Source organism: Pectinophora gossypiella, chromosome 12, assembly GCF_024362695.1.
Source record: "Pectinophora gossypiella chromosome 12, ilPecGoss1.1, whole genome shotgun sequence".
Lineage (NCBI taxonomy): Eukaryota > Metazoa > Arthropoda > Insecta > Lepidoptera > Gelechiidae > Pectinophora > Pectinophora gossypiella.
Window position 1 is genome coordinate 729,434 of NC_065415.1, and position 24,350 is coordinate 753,783.

General features: G+C 38.5%; 3 protein-coding genes across 3 annotated transcripts in view; 2 read left to right on the forward strand and 1 right to left on the reverse strand.

Annotated features, from left to right (window-relative positions):
* Positions 1-1,405: 1,405 nt before the first annotated feature.
* Positions 1,406-6,357, forward strand: LOC126371547 (ubiquitin-40S ribosomal protein S27a). The gene is made up of 4 exons (XM_050016872.1): positions 1,406-1,507; positions 3,848-3,985; positions 4,477-4,672; positions 6,114-6,357. Exons 2-4 carry the CDS (start codon positions 3,861-3,863, stop codon positions 6,258-6,260), a joined length of 468 nt encoding a protein of 155 aa, XP_049872829.1. The 5' UTR covers positions 1,406-1,507; positions 3,848-3,860; the 3' UTR covers positions 6,261-6,357.
* LOC126371522 (ribosome biogenesis protein NSA2 homolog) lies at positions 1,456-2,759 on the forward strand. Its single transcript, XM_050016843.1, has 2 exons — positions 1,456-1,507; positions 1,884-2,759. The coding sequence occupies exon 2, from the start codon at positions 1,904-1,906 to the stop codon at positions 2,681-2,683; it is 780 nt and encodes a 259-aa protein (XP_049872800.1). The 5' UTR covers positions 1,456-1,507; positions 1,884-1,903; the 3' UTR covers positions 2,684-2,759.
* A 2,044-nt stretch (positions 6,358-8,401) lies between the features above and the next one.
* LOC126371582 (protein Aster-B-like) overlaps positions 8,402-24,350 on the reverse strand; it is a 56,748-nt gene continuing 40,799 nt past the window's right edge. The window contains exons 11-18 of the mRNA XM_050016904.1: positions 23,059-23,215; positions 20,485-20,592; positions 18,238-18,430; positions 17,545-17,726; positions 16,658-16,733; positions 16,063-16,258; positions 15,134-15,263; positions 8,402-14,457 (exon numbers count right to left, since the gene is read on the reverse strand). Coding sequence (XP_049872861.1) covers positions 14,290-14,457; positions 15,134-15,263; positions 16,063-16,258; positions 16,658-16,733; positions 17,545-17,726; positions 18,238-18,430; positions 20,485-20,592; positions 23,059-23,215 — 1,210 coding nt within the window. The 3' untranslated portion in view covers positions 8,402-14,289. The remainder of the gene's footprint in view (positions 14,458-15,133; positions 15,264-16,062; positions 16,259-16,657; positions 16,734-17,544; positions 17,727-18,237; positions 18,431-20,484; positions 20,593-23,058; positions 23,216-24,350) is intronic.

A 24,350-nucleotide genomic window follows, 5' to 3' on the forward strand; every position in this document is an offset into this window, starting at 1 on the left:
TTTCATAATTATTTAGTTAGTAACGAAATTGGGGAGAAAATTCCTTGTAGAATGTTCCTTGACTTAAAACTTTAAAATTTTTAGCTAGTTCATAATCATGTTTTTCGGCATAAATCACATACACGCTTCGTCATTATATTCCGTTTCAGATAAAAGTCATTTAAAAACATTCTAGTTATTACTTATTTACGTAAGCTTATGTAAGTAGCCTGGGGCCCTTTAGTGGTTCAATAATAACCTTGAAACTAGGGCTGATGAGGTTGGTAATCCACCTCACATTTCGTACGATAGGAGAGAACATTCTTTACACACACTTTACTCTTTAAACTTCAGAAGCTATAAAAACAAGTATAGTAACTAAGTACTTTTTCATCTCTGTAAAAGTAGCCTGTCCTTACAGCCTTTATCATGTATAATTATGCGAAAGTTCATGATGAAGATGATTTTATATCTTTACCAAAGAGTAATAATACTACGTCCATTCCATAAAGGATGATCTCGATGATCTTTACAAAAGCTAGCTAGCTAGTTCATAATCATGTTTTTCGGCATAAATCACATACACGCTTCGTCATTATATTCCGTTTCAGATAAAAGTCATTTAAAAACATTCTAGTTATTACTTATTTACGTAAGCTTATGTAAGTAGCCTGGGGCCCTTTAGTGGTTCAATAATAACCTTGAAACTAGGGCTGATGAGGTTGGTAATCCACCTCACATTTCGTACGATAGGAGAGAACATTCTTTACACACACTTTACTCTTTAAACTTCAGAAGCTATAAAAACAAGTATAGTAACTAAGTACTTTTTCATCTCTGTAAAAGTAGCCTGTCCTTACAGCCTTTATCATGTATAATTATGCGAAAGTTCATGATGAAGATGATTTTATATCTTTACCAAAGAGTAATAATACTACGTCCATTCCATAAAGGATGATCTCGATGATCTTTACAAAAGTACAAATATCTTAGTCAAGCTTCGTTTTTCTGGTTTGTCACGTGATCTTAGTCTCAGTGTTATGTTTCGCTTGATTCACTACTAATGGGACTCTGTATATATTATATCTTGTTGATCTTCCGGTCTATAATTATTCATTACCACACTTATCACACCACAAAGTTAGCACGGTCGATTGTTAAAAAGTAATTAAAATAAATACTAATCAACACAGGTTTTAAATTATTAATAATTTTATTTTGATTACGTTAATGGCAACTCCTAGCCAGGTTAGCCAACTGAAATAATTATCTGTCAATGATTAACCTACCAAATTTAGGTACCACTACTGCATACTTCCAATTTCATGTAAATAATGACCAACTTCATTTAGTAGTCAGACAGTACTGGTATAATACTACTAAATCAAGTAGACATAACCTTTTGTAGTACATCCACAGAGAAGATAGTAATTAAATTTTGCATGATGAAAACTTGTATCTGATAGTTGGTACTGCTAGCTGTCAAACCTCAAACTTCCTTTTCCTTGTGGCATGGTGTCGGCGTAAGGTGAGTTGGACAATTTTGTGCAAGAATTTTAATGTTTTTGCGTAATATGGATAAAATACTGTGCAATATTATTCGTGTTAACTATTAATAACGTTATTATCAACATTCGGTAAAAAAACCCTTTTAACATTTGTGTTAATTGACTTTTCAATTCAAACACGTGGAAACAGCGTTATTGAACCAATACAAACTTATTAAAAGAAGATTGTTAGATTGAATATTTTCAAATCAATAAATTTATGTTCTGAAGAAGTAGAAGAATCGAGTTCTATTAGTATATGAAGCCGGCAAGTGTGTTATTTTGATCGCTGAGAGGTTAGAAAGACGCGTTGTCACGACGTAGTGAGCACATGATAAGCCTCTAATTTTGTTGTAGTTGCCGAATAAGCAACCACAATGCCGCAGAACGAATACATTGAGCGTCATCAAAAGCTTTACGGTAGGAGACTCGACTATGAGGAGAGGAAACGAAAGAAGGAAGCTCGCGAGCCTCATAAGAGAGCCGAGAAGGCGCAGAAACTCCGCGGCATCAAGGCGAAGATCTTCAACAAGGAGCGCCGCAATGAAAAGATTCAGATGAAGAAGAAGATCAAAGCACATGAGGAGAGGAATGTCAAACAGAACACAGAAAAGGTTGCTGAGGGTGCAGTACCCGTGTACCTTCTTGACAGAGATGTACAGTCACGCGCTAAAGTTCTGTCTAACATGATCAAACAGAAACGCAAGGAGAAAGCTGGCAAATGGGATGTACCAATACCTAAAGTAAAGGCACAAGCAGACGCAGAAGTATTCAAAGTGCTTAAATCCGGCAAATCAAAGAGGAAAGCGTGGAAACGCATGGTAACAAAAGTCACATTTGTTGGAGAAAACTTTACACGAAAACCACCAAAGTTTGAGAGATTCATACGACCGATGGCTCTGAGATTTAAGAAGGCACATGTAACACATCCGGAATTGAAGGCTACGTTTTGTTTACCCATCATTGGGGTGAAAAAGAACCCTAGTTCTCAGATGTACACAAGTCTTGGGGTTATTACTAAGGGTACTGTGATAGAAGTTAACATTTCAGAGCTTGGTCTGGTGACGCAAGCAGGGAAAGTGGTCTGGGGGAAGTACGCTCAGGTCACGAATAACCCTGAGAATGATGGATGCATTAATGCTGTTTTATTGGTTTAAATTATTATTACAAATGTCAATGTACCTTACCTACATAATGTTTCCTCTCAATAAAATCTACCGTGAAGCTTTTAAACTTGTTTTTTTTTTATTATTGATTTTCAGGTGCCTTCGATTTCAGAGATTATTCCAAAAATATTCAAATTCATACATTGCATTACAATTTATTTTAAATCCAAAAATTTTGTGGTGTAAATTTTGGCAGACAAAACTTAATTTTATTATTATGTCTAACAGTTCTAAAGTTAGTGCTTCCTTCACTTATGACTATAAGTATATAAGTGCTAGACAGAGATAAAGCTACTTTTAGAACTGTTACACTAAATTAAAATTATGTTGGTTTCTCCAGTAATCTGCACCAATAGCAAAAATACATATTATGTCATGCACAGGACAAGGGTTTTAATTTTTTCAGAAAAGTACCTAACTGCGTTAGTATAGTAATGTACTAGTATCACATAATATTATTGTATACTTTTCTCAAATAGCTTACCCATGTTAGTATCGTCAACTAGCATAAGCCAGGCTTGTTTCAGGAGTGACGTCATTTGCGTGTCGTTTACATTTTTAATGCTGTTTGTTGCAGTCCTTTGTGCAATAGGTACCTATTTAGATAAAGTGAATCATAGAATTTCACAGTTAGTAGGGTAATTGTGGTAGGGAGATCCAGTTGCCAAGTGTACTTAAACAGCATGGAACATTCGTCTCTGACCATGCTTGGGTCAAATGTTCAAATCAAATATACTTTATTGCACAGAACTACATTTAAACAAATGTCAAATGTTCTAACAATTTGAATTCATATTCTATTCCTTCGAAGCTCAAAATACAGAAGACTTAGGCGCGTGCGTCCCTGTGGCGCGTCTAAGTGCTCGTTCACCTTTATTTACTGGCTACTTGTGCTTCTGACCACTTCGATTACCGCCTATAGCGGTTATTTATTATATTACCCAATCTACCCAGCGCGATGCGACAACGGGCTCACGCAGCGATTATGGTTACCATGGTTACGCCTACCAATTTGTTATTAGACTACACGATTCCCATTCGCTAAGCCTCTGACTTTGACGCATCGGGCAGGATGGATTGGGTAGTCTAATAAAATATCAGCATGATTCACTCAAACGTCTAAAAATCTAAATTACCTATATTTTTTTGTCGCAGATAATACGCCAAGATGCAGATCTTCGTGAAAACTTTGACGGGTAAGACCATCACCCTTGAGGTCGAGCCCTCGGATACCATCGAGAATGTGAAGGCCAAGATCCAGGATAAGGAGGGGATCCCTCCGGATCAGCAGAGGTAAGCGCCCTGGTGGAATATTACGTTAACTAGCGAGTTTGACTACTCTTTCTGTATGGTGAATGTCAATGTGGCTTAAGATTGTTGCTAATGACCACAAATAGTGGACAGCCAATCAGAATTCTTAAATTATATTAGAATAATTCATTGTAGAGTGGATGCAGTGGATTATTCCCAATTTCACCGACGGCATTTTTAATCATTCTCTAAACTTATTGGTCACCAAGTTCTTTAGACTGTTTTATTTAGAGACATTTATATGCCTATTCTGTAGCTTTGATAATTATTGTGATAAAGGGAATTGATTATGATTCTTGGCTGTCTTACCCAACTCAGATGTCCTCTGAAGCTGTTAATGGGCCTTGATGACTCATTTTCCTTGTCATTTTCTTAGTTTTAAAACGACCTCATTTTAAATCTTTGAGTTTTCCATCTTAAGAAATCGTATCTATGAGACAGTGCCGTCATGAAATCCTCTGGTCCTACCTCAGATTGATCTTCGCCGGTAAGCAGCTGGAGGATGGCCGCACCCTCTCGGACTACAACATCCAGAAGGAGTCGACCCTCCACCTCGTGCTGCGCCTGCGCGGTGGCGCCAAGAAGCGCAAGAAGAAGAATTACTCCACCCCCAAGAAGATCAAGCACAAGAAGAAGAAGGTCAAGCTCGCTGTGCTGAGGTTCTACAAGGTCAGTCCTCATACATACCTACATCAATTCCACGCTATTCCGTCCGCGATCGACCTGACATTTTGGCAGGCATTATGGATGTCTCATCAATCTCTTTTGGGAACTCACTCGGGAGTCCCAAAATACCTACGTCTGTCGCCTACTTTACATACCTAGTCCATCAAGTGGGCTAGTCCTACATGCACTAGTGGCGCCATCACTGCATATTAAATAATCCTAGCGGACAAAATTGTCAACTTCACGGTGGTCAAAATTTGGATGTCAGTTTTAGTATGTACCTACAAGTACTTTTATTACTGGCCCAAATCTTCAGTGTCTACTTAAGTCGTTTCAATCGTCAGTGGGTAACTGTGCGGATTCTTAACAAGCATCCCACGAGGTTGCCGCTCAGGTGAGTTGATGAGTAACGTCGAGTGCATTGACATGGTCGATGACTCCATCCAGTCTATGCAACATTGTGGAACATGCTGCGACATGTTTCTACTGGCTCCGACTGGTCTAGGCGGCTTAGGTCATAAGATGGGTTTATTTAGTTTTATGCGATTTCACATGCAATGAATATCCTACAGAATGTCCTCATTCTTTAGTGAAGACTTTTTTAAAACAAACCAATTTGTTATCTTTATTTTTTTGATAAAGATATTCCCGTAATCGTTTTAGGGTTTAGAATCCAGTTGCTACAAGTTCGCAGAGATAGTTATTTTGATAAAAAGTAAAAGTAGATAAAATAAACCCAGACACGTCTCGACTTGTGCCAGCGAGCATTGAATGCTGTTGAAAGGGAAATGAGTAGGATGTGAGACTTGTTCAAACATGAGGGGTGAATGACCTTCTTGAACTGTCTTTTGTGTAAAACCTTTTTTAGGATGTTTTGAATACGCGTTGGTTTTGTTTGTATTGTAAAGCGTATTTTCCGTCAATCTGTTTCATTCAGTCCGGTGGAGATTTTTTTTAAAGGTGACCAAACGAAGTCATATGTTTTCCCCTACTTATCTAAACTACATAAAGGTATCCAAGTTATAGACACGCTTTCTCTCTTGTTAGTTTTTAAATGACGTATTTTCATAATCACATAATATATTCGCCTGCAACCCCTAATACCTTAAATGGGGCCATTACCAACCAAATCATGATGTAAAAGGGTTTACCTCGTTTACCCACCTACATTATAGACAGACACCAAGCCTCGCGGCAGGGCAACCGAACCGCGCGAATTATATCGAGAGTTTTGCCTAATAGCTGTAAGTGTACACGTATCCACGTGGTAGCCACACGGCTACCGTGCAGAACCTGCCTGTCTGGTGAGAAGCTGCAGTAGTTAGGCAGATGAGACAAAAAATTGACGATTCAAAGTGTTAACTATGTTACCTACTGAATAAAGATGTTTTTAAATTTGAATTTGTAGAATCCATTTATTTAACCAAGTGTATATCGCTTGCAGGTCGACGAGAACGGCAAGATCCACCGTCTCCGGCGCGAGTGCACCGGCGAGGAGTGCGGCGCGGGAGTGTTCATGGCCGTGATGGAGGACCGCCACTACTGCGGCAAGTGCCACCGCACCATGGTCCTCAAGGACGATGACAAATGAACATCCATAGTCTTACTTACCTAGCTTGTAAGGTCCAACCGCTCGGACTGCTGTGTATGACGGATTTTTAAATAAATCTTGACACAGTGTCTGGCTATTTCTGTTGGTTTTATTGATCTACGACCTTCTCTTTGGGGTGAGGGGTAAGTATGGGGTTTCTTTGGTAAAGTAGATAGAAGTGATTACAGTAGTTAGTTTCAGATGGTTGCAAAAAATAGACGGAGCGTTACTATTTATTACGCGAGACATACTTTATGTGGAAATAATTAAAAATGAATACGGAAATACTTTGTTGCACAAGAGGAACATATAACACAAGCATTACAGTGAAACTAACTGATGATTTCTTCCAGGCAACGTAATGTATGTATGATACTTTAAATCTCTTAATTTACGCATTATTAAATTCAACAGTAACAAAAGAACATGACCGCTTGCCTCTCACTTTGAGGTCGCAGGTTCGAATCCAGCACAGGCCTAAACCAATGATTGTCAAATTTATTTCGAATTCATGTTTGGATCATAAATGATTAATCACGAGCTAACCGGTGAAGGAAAACATCGTGAGGAAACTCACATTCCCGAGAAATGCATTTTTGGAGGTATGTCACCTAACCTGTATTGGGCTGGCTTTCCCTTCGCGGGTTGGAAGGTCAGTCACAGTCGCTTCTGTAAAAAACCGGAACTGTCAAATCTTCAGGTTAGTTAAGGGGACCCTGTGAAAAACGGGATAATGCTAGAGATGATGAGTAACAAAAGAACTTGGCTGGCGATGAGTGGGTGTACTAATATGTATATACGAGTACTAATATGTATGACACGAATACTAATATGTATACATTTTGATACCATGTCACATTAACTTTTTTAACAAATTAAACCGTAAGTCACATTAAATTTCAAATATGATAATGCGATAGGGTTCTATAGTGGGTTCATGATATTGCTCATGACTATACACATACACCTCTGCCTATCTCTTGTCTCTTCGGGGATACAGGCGTGATGGATTGTAATGTAACTAAAGTAGGTTTTCCGTAAATACTCACGATAGTTAGAGTTTATGGTCTTTTAGTTTCGCTCCGTCTGCACCGATATCATTACTTGGTAGTCCTAGACATGTTAGTTTTAAGTACCCTCCAATGTCCATCCTTATTTCCCATTTGCAACTTTTGCAAACTTCGTCACCAGTGAAAGTGAAGTGAGTGCTGAAGATAGTTTACCAAGAAGTCTGAGGTAAGTTTCGGATTCAATAAATCTTCTTAAAATATTGTTCCTGTTTTATTTATTATTCCAAATTTATACAAATTAATGTTTATAAAAATATGAATTTGGTAGTTTCCTAAGTTAAATTATGAAATTCCGTTTACTAAAGTTATCTAAAGGTGGCAAAAAACGTTTTCTTTTTCTATTTAACTTATATATGAATTTTAATAAACAATGTAATAATGAGTGTGACATTTTGGGGGTTGCTTTTTCAAATTGCATAGTAAAGGGTAATTTCGTGCTTTGACGTTTAGTCAAAAGTAACTGATTTGACTAGTTGGAAACTAGCCTATTAAGATTACGCGTCGAGTCTATCAAATTGGTTTAGTCATAGCAGTTGGTTTTAGTCATAGGAAGTTGCAATTCAATTTTGCAGACTTTAGAACACATGTGTTCAAACTGATATTGGGTTTCCAAATAAGTATCAGATGCACGAGTTAACTTGGTACCGTCTACGCGTTCCCGCGAGAATAGGGTCTAAACAGACAAGTTTATGGACGACAAAATGATCGGATAAGGCCCTGCGCAGACGACAGACTATCCGTGACGCACTTTTTAGTCTGTGAAAATATAACCTATGCAATTATATGCAGTAACGCGCCGGACTTTTTGCGCGTCGTGTGCGTTACTGCATATAATTGCATAGGTTATATTTTCACAGACTAAAAAGTGCGTCACGGATAGTCTGTCGTCTGCGCAGGGCCTAAGAGTTCCATTTTTCCTTTTAGAGGTTCGGAACCCTAAAAAGTAATAATTCACTTGCCATGCTTCGTGCAAAAAAAAATCTTTTATACCCAGTGCGTTTCTGCTGATACATCAGCCAGTCAGTTCCTTTATTTAAACGGGGTTGCTGAAAAGTAACAGAAATTCAAGTCTTCGTTAAAATCTGTATTTATTCAAATACTGAGAATAGAATTGTCTATCTAACTTATTGTAACACACCGTTCATACATCTAGTACGGAATTTGTGCATTCCCATCGTAGTCTGCTCTGCACTGGCAAAGTTCTCTGTAAAAATGTCGATTCCGCCAGACACAACTTTAATTTCATTTTAGATTGACAGTTAAATTAGCTCTCCTTTTCTTGCATTTATAGCAAATGCAGGAGGATTTTTAGAACTGGCACACGAAAATAAAATTAAACTTGTCTGCTGGAATCGGTAGAGTACACACCATTCCAAGTACCGCGGATTTTGATAGAACTAAATGATAAGGTTTAATAATTATATGCAGATCAGGGATGTTAGGGAGCTCCGTAACCGTAACCGAAACTAGGATATCCGATATAAAAAATCATCCGTAACCGAATCTGAAATAAAAGTTTGGATAATATTGGATAGGGGCGGATCCTAATTGAGACACGTTATGACAAGTTGTTATGATCGGCTGGACACTGCTAATGTCGGCCGAGACAAAAGCCGCGCGCATTGTTTGTTTTTTTCTTTTGTCGTCATAACATATTTATAACTTGTCGTTATAACTTTTGTAGTTATCAATAAAACCACTTTATGAGGTATCTATTTGTATTTTACTATTGAAATTCCTTAAAAAAAATATCCTTAACCGTAATTATCCGAAACTAACGGAATAATTTATTATCCGTATCCGAAATTTCATATCCATAACAGCCCTGATGCAGATAATGCGACGCGGCCGCGGGACTTTCGTGGCGCGGACTCTACCATCATAAATCTTTGTTATTATTTTACCTTATTGAAAATGTTAGTGATGTGTTGAGTGGCTTTAGGGTTAGTGTTCACAGCCCGTTAGTAATCAATCTACATTTTTCATCATTCAGCCTAAATCAAAACGCCCGACATGTTAAAACAGCAGTGGAGTTAAAATGGCCACATCGATTTGACATTTGTTTGCATTGCTTTCTTAAGATGAATTTTGTCAAATCGCAATATTGCTTTCTTAGATGAATTGCTTCGTTGTGGCCACTTTAACCCCCCAGGTATGAACTGTTGTTTCAAACATCGTTATCCGTAAGTACTTTACTTTCTTTGTCAACATCACTCTTTGGTAGTTAGAACTTTAAATCAAGACTTACGACACACGAAATGCACATTCTACTAAAAACTAATAGGAATTTAATCTTTGACCCTCATACAGATAAAATTAACAATTCTCAGATCATAACATGGAATGAAATCTATAATACAATGCATTAAAACTGGATATTGCTATAAATATACATAATTGACACATTCAGAATGGGATACAAAAATAACTTGATTAATTATAAAACAAAATAAGCACCGAAAAATAAAACTATGTAAAAATAAGAGATCGAATGTTACAACTGAAATTTTACTATATAATTCATATATTTTCTGAATTAATGAATAACATTAATACTCTATTCTTAACAATCGATATATTTTTAAATTTTATTTACACAACTTACGAATTAATTTTGTATCTATAGGAAAAACATTTATGAGGAATTCACCTAGGGAACCTACAGGTCACTCCAAACTTTATCAGTGTTACCACAAAAAACCCAAACGAAAAGTGGTTAGGAATTTGACAGCCAAGAAAAATAACAATTTTCAAATTATGATTGAACTTTCCTTGGTTGTCAAATATTTAAACTGCTCAAATGTTGACCGCTTGTTTTTTTCTGTGGTAAGACTGTAATTACATCTAAACATTTTAAACCCTCGAAGAACTTAATAACTAATTGTAAGTTATTTAACTGCCTACAACATTTTATATGACGTGACGGTAATCCGTCTGGCTGAAGACCGACTGAGAAACTGAAGCAGCACTGTACTGATCAAACTTAATTTTGGAAGGAGACAGATATTGGTGCCGATTTTAGCAGACACAGAAAATTAGTTCTAAAACTAGCTCTAACTCTTTCTTGCACATATCGTAAGTAAAAGATGGCAATATTTTTAGCTTTGGCAGACTAAATTAGGTTTTGTCTCTCCAAAATCGGCGCCATTTTTGCTTCTTAGACATTTTTACAAGGTGATTTTTTTCAGCGATTCTTGCAATTCCACATTGCGAAACAAGAAATATAGGAAAGGGGTGCGCACTAATGTAACTGCAACGTAATTGTAACGTGTAATGCACACGGTGCAGCTCGCCAGTTCTGTTTCTTGAACTTGGCTTGACACGCTACCGCGTGTCTGGCGCGATTGTATAGTAGCTGTGTCAAAAAGCACCTCGTAAAAGTCCTTTGCTTATTGATTTTTAGTTTATTGATCGTCATAAAAATATTATTTAGTACATTATTGTTTACTCCAGTTTCATATTAAATTAGCTGTTTATAGAGAAATGCATTGGTGTATGTTAACGTAGGTTCGGTAAGCTATATTAATGCATTAAATGCTTCGTACTTACTACCTTGTCTGACTGATAATTTGCAATAACGATACCATATACATTTTGTATATCAATATTATTGATTTTATAAGCTCATTTGTAGTTTATTGTATCTACATGTCTGGGCAATAGGACACAAGGTAGTAATTTCATTGGCTATAGCTATGAAAATCCTCTTATTTAGTTAATAATTATTCTTTACACTTTATTACTTTACGATTTTTATTCTCAAATGTCAAATACTGGAATAGCTGTTGCACAGGAAAGCATTTCTTTTGCTTACAATATTAAAGTGCTTACGAACATTCGGTGCTAATATAGACCATTTAATTAGAAATAAAGAAAGTTTATTCTATTTCTTAGCTTATTTATATATAGATAAAGCATGAATTTGCAATTGTAGTTACTCTAAAAGCTATAAGTGTTTGCAGCCCTCCAGTATTTGGCGATATAAACGTTGAAATCACAAAACTTGGCAGTACACTCGTGTACAGAATTGCGATACGTTAACGAACGGCCAGCGTCTACGTCAAGAAACAACTAACGTATATATACGTCTATCACAGTAGGGTCTGTGAGGTTTTCATACAGATTATTTTAAGCCAGTAATACAGCCTTAAGTCGTATAGATGTTATATATTTTATGTTGAGTTTTATAGAGTACTTATATAAGAAAAAGCATCAATATAGTATGGAATGGAATGTTAAAAATATGGCGGATAAGGTTTCAAATAGTATTGTAATTGTTACTTTTATTGTACCTAAATGTGTCTTATCTGGACGAAAGATTCAGTAACTGCCTTAAGGCTGTATGGCAAGGCTTTTGCTGTTAACACGTTGACAGTCACCATACAAAATGTTTTTTTGACTTCCTTGGAAGTCCCGCATATTACTTCAACCTTTGCTAAGTTACCCCAGGATCCAAGTGGATCACCAGTCCAGCTTAGCTTAGTGCGTACTTGGTCGTTTCTTAGCGACCCATGTATGGGTCACGGACGTATGGAGCTAGTCCGTCATGGCCCGTATATGGATCACAGGACTGTCAACGTGTTAAGATGCGTTTCTGTTGCGAGACTACCTAAAATCACAAACGTTAGACAACAGTGGATCGAACAATATGCGCGTGACAATAGAATATAGAAATATATGTCCGGCAACTGCTAAATAAATGAAAAAAATAAAAACAAATATTTTGCATATTTGTATTAACAGTGGAATACATTAGGGACTAGTAGCAGGAAGCATAACAATGCCTGTGCCGGGAAACTTCAAAAAAAGAAAAGAAAAAGAAGGAAAAAGACACGAAAATATGACAATTGGGTAATTTCCTAAGTCAAAGATAAATTATGAAATTCCGATTACTAAATAAAGACAGATCTAAAGGTGACAAAAAACCTTTTCTTTTTTCTATTTAATCAAGAAAAATGTAACATGTGGGGGGTTGTATTGATAAACTAACCTCAGCTTCGAGACTGCCCTCAAGATCATGTCAATGTGACAGTTCTCATATAAAAACAGGGACTTGAGCATGGTCTTGAGGGCAGTCTCAGCTGAGTAAAAAGTAACTGATTCGACTTGTTTACCCTATTTTATGCAGTGGGAGTACTTAGGAAACTGCGTTAGTCCGTTTGGCCACGTGCCAAAGGTCCTTGTCGCTCTATACGTTGTACTGTCCCGGACAAACTGTCAGATCCGATATTATCCAAGGTCTGCGCAACGCCTGAGGATACCCTTAGGGTTGAACTAAGCCACATCGCATCGCAATTTGCTATGCTATCTCTTTCTGTCACACAGAACCATCACTTGTTAGAGCGAGATAAAGCGGGAGTGCGACCGCACACCGACCGCCTCGTTGATTCCGCCGCGTTATCTCGTTCCAGCAAATGATGGTTGTGTGTGACAGAAAAGGTTAGAATCATAGTAAAGTGCGATGCGGTGCGTCTATTGCTAGTTTTTCAACATTTTCGCGTGTCTTGCGTAACAGAAACGTATTTTTTAAATTTATTACACAGACTATATTATTCATTTTGTGTTTAGTATTTATTATAAATATATTTCATTTATATTTAGGTATGTATATGTTATGATCTACATATCTATGATTTTGCATAGTCTATAATATTGTGGTTTCTATTTTTATTGTACGACTGAAATGTTAAACATCCTTTCATATTGAAGACATCAGTTAGAAGACAATACTTGATTGTTTCTAAAATATTGCGTTTATACATTTGTTTATGTAATAATAAATACTCGGTATAATAAATATGATTAAAACATACATTGCATGTGAAGAATTCATTAAAGAAATTGTTACAATTTTACATCGTAATCTTTGGTAATTGTATAAGCTGCGAATAGCGTCTATTGCGCTTCAGAAAGTAAACTTAGCGTCTCTATAGACCTGTTAAATTATATTAACTACCAAATATAGTCTTCAGGGAATGAAATAAATATCCTAATACCTTGAAACCGCGATGAAAACCTCTAGCAGAATTTACGTTAAAATGTATTATTAAATAATTTATATTGCACTTGAATATCTTTATTTATTTGCTCCTGGCAACCTACGTATAAAATATGAGCCGAAGCTGTATTTTTATGATAAACTAGTCACTTTCTCGATTCCGACGAATAAAGTTACTCAAGTGTACTATAAAACGTGGTTCCAGTTAGAAACGTGAAGCGAAGACGTTTGTGTGTAAAACAATAATTTTTGATGCCAAAAGTGTATAAAGGACTGCAAAAAAGCAATGTCTGGCGATTAGACGAGTCTGCCGTATCGTGAAAGATAAGTAGCACTGAACTAAGACCATAGACTAAAAAATAAACCCCTCTTCCCCTCACTTTATCTAAATGTCCGCAAGCCGTTGAAGAGTAAGGGAGCGCGCGTGAGTTGTCTGTCTCGCTCGCATGCACGCGCCACGTAGTAACAACGAGATTCCTGTATTGAACCTCCTATCGTGTGCTGGATTTACACCCATAAGCAAATTAAGCAGCATCACCTGTTATTTTCCTACTCCTACAAATAACCACAGTGCAACAAGAGCACAGTTTGTCAGTATTGCATAATAAAAAAGGAATACCTTTTGACATTCGACCTTCCCGCCTGATGAGGGCAAATTAAAATAATGGTGCCAATTCGGGAAACCACCAACTTAATTTGACAGGACTATAACTAACACCATCACCTTACATTTATTGTAAGTGAAGGACGGCACTGGTTCAAGAGCTGTCAAAATAAGGTTAAGTGTACGCCAGAATTGGCACCAATGAATTTCTACAAGCAGGGTGTGTCAAAAAGGAATGCTTAGAGTATCCAAGATACTTGACGCTCTCAACACGTTTCTAACTTATCCGCGTCGCTTAGCGCTAAGTTACCTCCGATCCCCTTCGTTACCGTTGACCAGGGGTGCGCCCCCTGATGTTCACAGTTCATTCTTCGGCTGTGGAGGGGTTTCTTCGGGAGGTCTCGCACTAGCGTCGTCCTGCTCCCTCCCGTCTCCCTCGCCGCTCGCTTCCATAGCTGCCTCTTCCTCCGCCTTTGCCAGTGACGGCTCTATAGTTTCGAGCAGCTTTCTTAGCGCTTGCTCTGTCTGCAAGGCGACGTGAAAAACTTGATTAATTTTAAATGTTTAGATAATACGTTAAGACACTTATAAAAAAAAATGTTTGCTTGCAATTGTCCGTTTTTTATCACAGAGTTGCTAAATGGACATAAATTGATAGCCAAATGTGAAAACAGAATCGAAATTCGTTGTAAAATTAAAGAGTCACATGTACAGGCTACTAACAATCAGCTACATACAAATGCAGCTTTGCTAAAAGAAGACGGAGCATTCTTCCATCACTGACTTTATGTATTAATATCTCCGGCGTTCGACAAGATATAGAAAATCGGTTACAGATGAACCTTCAGTTCCCTTCTTCAATACCCTATACAATATATTAAAAACATGTAAAAAAGACAACGTGTAAAATTGTGATCAGAATATTTTTTGTAAATTGAGTGGATTGTTTTTTTGTGACTTTTGGTCAGCCAGGATTAGAAGGAAATCTCGCTATATTTGGAATGGCTTAGAAGAAATTGGTAGACTGATCGCTCGCACTATAGTCGTAACGCCGACAGTCCTTTTAAAATCCAAACTCCATTGTTTTACTATTGTTTGGAAAACTCGGCTTTACGAGGCTATGCCACGTAGTAGCAGGGCAGCCCGCTGCATTGTCCCTCCAGACGCGGCACAGCACTCGGCAGGCTGTCGCTGGTAGTACCTGGTGTAGATGTGCGACGGTAGCATCGAGGGCGTCCCTCCAGGCCAACAGCTGTCCGCGCTGGCGCCGCGTGTGCGCCTCCAGCAGCGCCGACCAGTCGCCCATGCCTGGGGTGTTCACTTTCTCCATCCTGTAATAGACACCGTACTTTTAATACACTCAATATTCAACAGGATACTCCTGCTAAAGGTCTAATCGCGTCGCAGAAGTCGCGTCAGAAATTTCCGTAAAGTATGGAACTAAAAAAATTAAGAGAAACACTAAAATTTTAATTTTCCCATACGAAATCCCATTTTATGTCAGCTCTGAATCATCTCCCTCAGTATTTGTTACGATGTCATGTCACTACATAACCATACGTACTTGCACGGTACGGGAAGATTCAGTTCATTATTCTGAGTTAATCGCATTAAATCAAGTGGAACTTTTCATCGCAAAAGTATAGAATTGAAAACAATTTAAATAAACTAAAAAAAAAACATTAATTTTGTGACGGAAAACTAAAATTTCCACTTGATATTAACACAGAATCATGGTCAGAATCATCTCTTAAAGTTTTCGGCACGCGAATGGAAAATGAACTATTTAGAAATACGGTTCTAGGTGCGCGTTCACCGTAACACGTGTTCATATCGAGTTTAAACACCAAGTACAACACGCGACAAGGGGCAAAGTCGTTTTTCCTCGCGGTCAAACTAGTAAGTAGTGAGATTATTGTAGATTGTGGTGTAAGGAGTAGGGTGAACAAATAACATCTCACCTCAGTGGTCAAACTTAGACGAAATAGTTCCAAATATTACTTCTTTTCCGAAATGAAATCGGAATGAGTTCTTCAACGTAATTATCATGGATAAACTTGTTGAAGGTCAATTTAACATTTCTGAATCTAGGAGTTATGGCTGAGGAGAAAAAATATGGGTAGTACAGACCTGTCGTGCCAGTCGTGGTGGTGGTGCGGCGGGTGGCACAGGCGCCAGTACAGCAGCGCGTTGGCGGCCAGCAGCAGCGCCAGCGCGGCGCCCGCCAGCGCGCCGCCGCGGCCGCGAGGCGGCGCCGCCCGCCGTGGCGCGCGCAGCGTCGGCGCGCCGCCCGCCGCTAGCGCCGCCGCCGGCTCCGCCGACGACGCTGCGGGCGGACACACGGTTAATACACGCCCCACAGACGGTACAGAAGATAAATTACCGAAAAATATTTATTACATTTAAACTTATGTCATTTTACTTTAATACCTGTCATTTTTTTACCCACTGAGAAAGAGACGGGTAATCAACAGGCATAAAATTTATGGAACAAGTAAATTTTAGATAGAAATTTAAAAACCCTTCCAAAATTTAGCCCGATTCGAACATTTGCCTATATAAATCGAAAAAAAAAATAATAATTTGTAAGTAGTAGTACCTAAGTGGGTTAAATTAAGTATTGTAGTTGGTAACCCTCAGACGTCATGTGTGACGGTTGCGCGTGTACGATAACGTCAATGTGTAATCTCTGTGTAAAACATACACTTCGTATAACAAATAGTACGAGCAATCTCTGCAAAAATGTGTCCGCGACGCATCTTGTCACAAACGACAGCGTGTAACGACACTGGCCCCGATTCCTGCAAACACCGCCTAATTTTATTTTAAGTTATATCCGTCATTTTCATATCCGTCGAAAAGGAAAAGGACGGATGATTCACAGCTCTTAATTTTAGGAAGAATGAGTAAATGAATGAATAACCCGGGCGAATCAAAAGGTACCTCGCTGGTATGCAATCCGTTTGACGTGCTGTCTACTTAACTGTGACGGGTTATTGGCGGATGTAAAATTTTTAGACGGTTTGTTTAGATTTGTGCTTAAAATTGACGTGTGTTCCATTAATTTTATGCTTGTCGATTACCCGTCCCTTTCCTTTTCGGCGGATAAGAAAATGACAGATATAACTTAAAATAAAATTAGATGGTATTTACAGGAATTAGCACCACTGTACAACTAACATTGCGCTTTATTTGAACATCCATAACATCTTAATTTAAAGGAAATATTTTTTACTATCTAAATACATAATTTAATGTACACGTTCGAACACGTTAATTTACAACACTGTTCGGGCGCTTTTGTTCAGAAACTCCGTAGCGATTGTATTTGTTTATAATATGTCAGTGGTAAAACGAGTTTTTTGTATAAAGTATCCAGACTTTGTAGAGGCTGTCTGGATGCAGAAGAAACTTTCCCCCATGTAATCCTGGAATACACGGGAATGTCAGCACAACGGGTAAATCCACAATGGAATGGGGTCCACGAAGCCTGTGAAAACCCAAGGAGGCTTCTGAGCTTCTGGAAGGAGTTAGGTTGGCTTACGTAGTCAACAATAGCACGCATAATGGGCCATCTTAGAGTCTAAATGCGGAAAACAGAGCCCACTAACTAACTATGAAGTGTCCGGAGTGTGGTAAAGGGGTAGAGGGTAGTGTATGCTCACTGGTGGCGCGGCGATGCCTGCGAGCCTTCCTGGCGGCGGGCGCAGCGGAGTCCGCCTCGGCCGCCACCCGCGACTCCATCAGCCGCGCGAACTCCTCCAGACCTGACATCGCGTTTTTCTCCAGGAATGCTGTAATATCCAGTCAATAACCATTTATTGCACGTAGAACACCACCACCACCTTATGATCATTTCGTCAAACATCCGTCTTGCTTTTTTATAATTGTTTAGTGGAAATTTGATGTCTTTTTTTGTGTGTGACGGGGTAAGCAGATACTATAGAATTCCATTTGCTTCCATCCTGACTTCTCTTGCTTCCTCCACATTCATCAATCGCTTCATACACGCACGCTGGTTCAGAGTAGATCGTAATTCGAAATATAAACTCGCGTAAAACATACCTCTCCGCTCTTGTTTAACAAATAAGTATTGGACAATTAAGTTTGGAGTATTTGAACTAATATATATTTGTGCGCGAGGAAGGGCGCCTACGAGGTGGTCTGACATCGTGAAGAAGACGGTGGGCGGCAGCATACAGAGGGCGGTCCACGCAGCATATAGCCGTACCGAGTGGAAAACCATAACCTGTGGTCGCGATCCTCAGCAGTGAGGGAACGACGAAGAAGAAGATTTGAACTAACCTTTGATCATCGGCCACACACTCTTCTTGTACTTGATGTGTCCGTAGAAGGCGAAGTCAGTGACGTGCTCGGACACCCGCTGCAGGCAGTAGTGCGCCTCCACGGTGAAGTAGTCCGCGTACGGAATGCCGGCGTTTTCACTCGTCGCGTCTATCGAGTACAACGCTCCGGGCTTCGAACACTTGTTCATTACCTTTCAATCAATCAAACCATTTACTGCCAACGAGGTCCTGTGGTTGAGCATTGCGCTTACGACCCGGGGTTTCCCGAGTTCGAATCCAGGTGAGGACATATCACAAAATTAACTTTCTGATCCCTAGTTTGGTTAGGACATTACACCTGATTGTCTGAAAGTAAGATAATTCGTGCTCCGGAAGACAAGTTAAGCCGTTGGTCCCAGTTACTATTTACTAATGTAAGTAAGTAGTCATTTCATGAGCCATATTAGGGGCATGGCGGCTCTATAATAACACTGACACCAGGGTTGATGAGGTTTACCCACCTCACACGATAGAAGAATACTGTGGTATATCGGCTTGCTTCTCAATCGGCGAGCGCCTGTTCTAACCCCGGTACCGAATTTGCGCCAATGAGTTATTAATTTATCTCAAGTGCAATTTTCACTATCATAGTTGGCTCGACCATTTTAGATGGCGATATGGCTCACCACCTATCACGTTTGTCTAACAGAAAGCTCGGTGAAGTGTGGGTACTTAGTGCATCTTGCGATGGATGTACCTTTGACTACCCCCATTGTGATATAGTCGAGAGCTTATGTTATGCTTGTCAACTAATGTCAAATAATAAAAAAGCTTTTTTTAGATGAATTGCTTCAATATGGCCATTTTAAGCCCCCGGGTCACAACCCGGACCTGATGACCTAATGTGGAACAGTTTAACACGTTCACTGTGTATGAACAACATACGAGGCAATAAATTTGGAACTCATACGTATATGCCCCATATGTGGGCCATATTTTTCTTGCCATAGTGTATCTGTGTACGGTCACGAGCATTAATATGTATACACTTTGGTACCATGTCACATTAACTTTTTTGACAAATTGAACTGTAATTCTCACTAAATGTCAAATATGTTAGTGCGACAGAGTCCTAAAGTGGGTACATTATATTGCTCATGACTGTACGATAAGCTGCAAAAATCCAATCAGTTTATTGCAAAGTGATAAATTAACTGGTTGCACTTAAGAAATCCTGGTTACATGTCGTTTCTGTAATAGACCAAGAAACACGTACAAAAACATAAATTTTATAATGATGACAACTAATGGTTCATAATGATTGTTGATTGGTGGAGGCTGCAAAATATCGCGAGGGTGGAAATCTGTTATTCGAGCCCTATTTCCCAACAGGGGATAAAAGGATTAGAAGAAGAAGAAGAATGGTTCACAATTTCACCACTGTTTACAATTAATTCGCTGGGCTCAGTGAATGAACTTTTGCTTTGATTGTACATAAATTCCAATGTGTTTATCGAAAAATAACATTATTAAAACACATAATAACGGGTTCTTACCGCGTTTAAAGTAGGGATGTGAGACTATGATATTTCGACACTGTTGCAAGTGCCATGATCACGGGATGACTGATGCGATTGGAGTGAAGTAGGTAGATCCATAATTTTCTACGGGCAGACATATCTGTCTACCCTCTTTCTTTGCCGCTTGTTTATGTATTTGATATCGGAATGTTCGAAACCATCTGAACTCGCACCAAACTCACTACGACACCCGTCGGAACCCGTTATTGGTGCTAATTCCTGTAAATACCATCTAATTTTATTTTAGGTTATATCTGTCATTTTCTTATCCGCCGAAAAGGAAAGGGACGGGTAATCGACAAGCATAAAATTTATGGAACACACGTCAATTTTAAGCACAAATCTAAAACAACCGTCTAAAAATTCGCCCGGGTTATTCATTTATTTACTCATTCTTCCTAAAATTAAGAGCTGTCAATCATCCGTCCCTTTCCTTTTCGGCGGATAAGAAAATGACAGGTATAACTTAAAGTAAAATTAAGAGATGTCTGCAGGAATCGGGGCCATTATGTGTTTTAATTATAATAATAACCGCGTAAACTTAAAACAATGTAAAAATAACATTGCGCGTGAGGGGTCGATATCTAACTTTCAGTTACACATTGAACGTGTTAAGATTTAAACGGTTCCTATTTGCCTGGTGAAGTTAGGAACCGTCCACAATAACGCGATCTGTCGGCGGGTACCTGTGTCTCGGTGACGTGGACCTCCTTGGGGCCGATGGGGCCCGACGTGAGCCCCAGCACGTAACTCACTTGCCGACACTTCACGCCGGCCGCCGCTTGCCACGGCGCCTGCCCAATAACATTATTCATATTAGTTATTAAATACATGAAACATCGACATGACATAGTCATCCAAACCAGCATTCCCGAGAAATGCATTTTCGGAGGTATATGACCTAACCAGTATTGGTGAGCGTCAGAATCGCTGGTTGTCTGAACCGTTGCCCAATGAGAGTTGATTCAAGAATTGCTACATATTTGCTACATAGTTTAGATAATTGCTACATATGATATATATTTCGAAATAAGATTTTCTTTTTTGACCAGCCATACTGACGTTTGGTTAGCTGGTGGCCTCCTAGTTTAAGGTCAAGCATACGGAGTTTCCCAAAACGTGTTGTGCCTATAATTGCTACATATTTACTTCATTTATATATTTTAGTTGTAGCCTTATACGTACATTTAATAAAAAGACAGCTTTAATTTGAATTTGTCCAAGGAAAAAGTGCCTGACAAAATTATAAAGGCAAATACGCAAGCTATCCTATGACAACTTGACAGTTGTAACAATAAAACGTGAAATATATGTCGGATATGGTAGTTTATCATTTGACGATATTATCCAATAGTTTATTTTTATTAAGATCATTTTTTTATTATTTTATTTTTATAAAATAAGAATGTGACATTTTATTTGTGTATTACAAGACCCGAAACACGGGCGGCCATGATTCAGCTTCGTGTGACGTCACATTTCACAAATAAACAAAAACTATCTGTCAGGTTTCAAGTTATACTGTTTGACAGTTTCTTTGTTTATTGAATGTTTATTTCATGTGACCAATTTTTTTCGAGCGAAATCTGATTTTTTTTTAAGTTTTCAATTAAGAGAGAAAATAAATTATTTTAAAAGGTACTTATAAATAGGCATATTATTTTCGCGGCGACTAAAAACTTAAAGGGCGACTAATTGTTTTGTTACAAATAATTACTTGGCAGCGATTAAATATTATTGCGACAATTATATTAGATGAGCTTCGAAATGCAAGGATTTATAAAAACTCAATAATGGCTGCTACTTTAAGGTAGCAAAAATATTTAACAGGGCCAATGAAATTATAGGTGAGGTATTATAAATAATGACTTGGCGACTAATATTAAGACAGGAGAATTAAAAATATTTTATTGGCAAATATAGGCTTCCATATAAAAATACACTTTCGGGCTGCGATTTGCAAGCACCTAAAAAAATAAAACGGGTACTGTAATTAAGTATTAGGATTCTAATATTTTTGTTTGGGAATCAAAATTTAATGAAAACGGCGCCAAGCGCGCACGCTTAGCAGAGTGCGGGCCGCGGTGCGGGGGGTGGTGTAGGGCGTTATTAGCCAATGGCAAGCGGCGGGCGGTTATCACGGGATGATACGATTGCCTGTTATTGTTTACTTGTAATATTTTCACAAAACTTGTAAATTTCTCAAGTGTCACTATACCGAACAACGTTTCAACAATTTTTGAAAACAATTTTTACTATTAGCCGAAGTCTCTTTTGAAGTTTTTTCATTCCCTATATGATCTATTTGACATATTTTGGTTAGTTGTGACCATCGAGGCCCGAAGGGCCGAGAGGCGGCGGTGAAGATTTGTTTCGTAACGACAGTCACGGGTGCGAGCGAAGCGAGCACGGAAATTCGCGGCACCCCGACACTGTAGATATTTTGTACACTGTAGATTACTTGTGACCATCGAGGCCCGAAGGGCCGAGAGGCGGCGGTGAAGACCTTTTAAGGTCACAGTGTAATGGTAGGTAGTGTAATGAATGTTCGGCATCATGATATTTGGGACAAAATGTATTTCGGCCAACCCTAACTTCGGAAAATAGTTTTTCCCACAAATGAAACGTCGGAGTAACGAAAAGAACGAATTGTTATTAAGTCAAACGAAACTTAGGCAAACGTGATTTCAGCGAAGTGAAAAAAACCGAAACGAAAATAGTCGAAAAGTTTTCTGTTTAATGAAATTCGGCAGAAAAAACCATCAAACTTAAGATACAAGTATTATCAAGTATTATTATAAACCAATAATATTTTTTGCATGCCAATATTTGCTTTACTTAGACCTCATAAAATGTCGCACATAGTATGTTTTATATGACCATGTGCATATTTTTTCTCACCCCATTTAATTTTATAAACGACCTCATTGTATAATTTATAAAAGCCTATTTTCTATATTTTATCCGCCGTCAAGTTGTCGCCTAACAATAAATTTAGTTGCTACACAAAAAAATCGCTGCCAATTTAAATTTAAATAAAGCTTATAACTTAATATAAAGCTGCCACTTTATGCTTAAAAGGCTACTTCACTGTAGCTGCCAACCTATTATTTTTGCTACCCATTTTAATTATTTTTAAAACCCTAAATCACATTAGTTTGTCGCCGCGTTAAATACATGCCTTATAAATAAAATAAGCGATTTTTTTTAAATACTTATCTGAAAACTGTCAAGAAGCCAGTTATAAAACTTGTTAGTACCTGCACATAGTCCCGGGCGCCCCGCGCCGCCAGCAGTTCCAGGTTAAACTTGGAGCTGGTGAAGATCATGGTGAACATCTGGTCGATGTTGAAGGGGAACTGCTGGTGCAGCAGCACCTTGCCCTCGTGCGGGGATGAGCACTTCTCCGCTGCGCTACTGCAGTAAACACCACATTACCCAAGGTATAAGAAAACCAGGTATGCTCAATCCTATGACAAGCCGTCATTGCTAGCCCTTTCATCATCATCACCAGCCCATTAACGTCCCCACTGCAGGGGCACGGGCCTTCCCTATGGATGGATAGGGAGAGGAGCTCGGTGGCGCAGCGGTAAATGCGCTCGGTCTGCGATTGTTAAAGTTAAGCTAGCCCTTTGATGACTTAAGTATTACCACTGTGTTGCCATGAAATTGGTATCATAAATGTTGGAACATTGCGACGACGTAGATTTAATTATTGAAAAATATGGAATTAACATATACAATTCATTAAAGCTGTAAGTAAATATTTTACTAAAAAGTTCATAATATCCTTGCTAACAATAAAATAAATAACATTGGTCGCGGTAATTTATTTTTTACGAAATGGCAACGCAGTGTGGGATGACGTCAGCTGGGCTAACCTTGAAATGTTAGCTGTCACTTTTGAGCATACCTGCTTCTCTTATACCAAGACGTTACCATACAATAAGGTACGGTCACGAGCATTAATATGTATACACTTTGGTACCATGTCACATTAACTTTTTTCACAAATTGAACTGTAAGTCTCACTAGATGTCAAATATGTTAGTGCGACAGATTCCTAAAGTGGGTACATTATATTGCTCATGACTGTACAATACTACGTATAGAAACAACGGAACGGCGTTTTTTGTATGTTCCTTGTGTCTGTTTTATTGTGTACAAATAAATAAATATCCCTGTTGCCTGGAAGAGATTGCTACCTTAGCAATAAGGCGCTTGTTGTACTACCTAACTGATTATACTTGTGTATTAACGTTTGTTTTAAGCGCAATAAACAGGTTTTTTATTGTATTATACAGGGTGTTTGTTAGTGACATCGTAACGAATACTGAGGGGGATGATGCAGACCATGATTCTGAGTTAACATCAAGTGTATTTTTTCGTACTTACGCGACGGAAAATTCCACTTGACATCAACTCAGAATCATGGTCTGAATTCGACGTTTCAACTCTCAAAGTTTTCGTTACGATGTCACTAACACCCTGTATAAATAAAAAAGTTAAAAAAAAGAAGGCGAAGGATCGGGACAGGCAGTGCCATTTGCGA

Excerpts from the sequence above, each read along its gene's own strand:
- LOC126371522 (XM_050016843.1), top strand. The coding sequence starts at position 1,904 with ATGCCGCAGAACGAATACATTGAGCGTCATCAAAAGCTTTACGGTAGG.
- LOC126371547 (XM_050016872.1), top strand. The coding sequence starts at position 3,861 with ATGCAGATCTTCGTGAAAACTTTGACGGGTAAGACCATCACCCTTGAG. Across the intron at positions 3,986-4,476 it reads ATCCCTCCGGATCAGCAGAG|ATTGATCTTCGCCGGTAAGC; the intron begins GTAAGCGCCCTG and ends GTCCTACCTCAG. Across the intron at positions 4,673-6,113 it reads CTGTGCTGAGGTTCTACAAG|GTCGACGAGAACGGCAAGAT; the intron begins GTCAGTCCTCAT and ends TATCGCTTGCAG.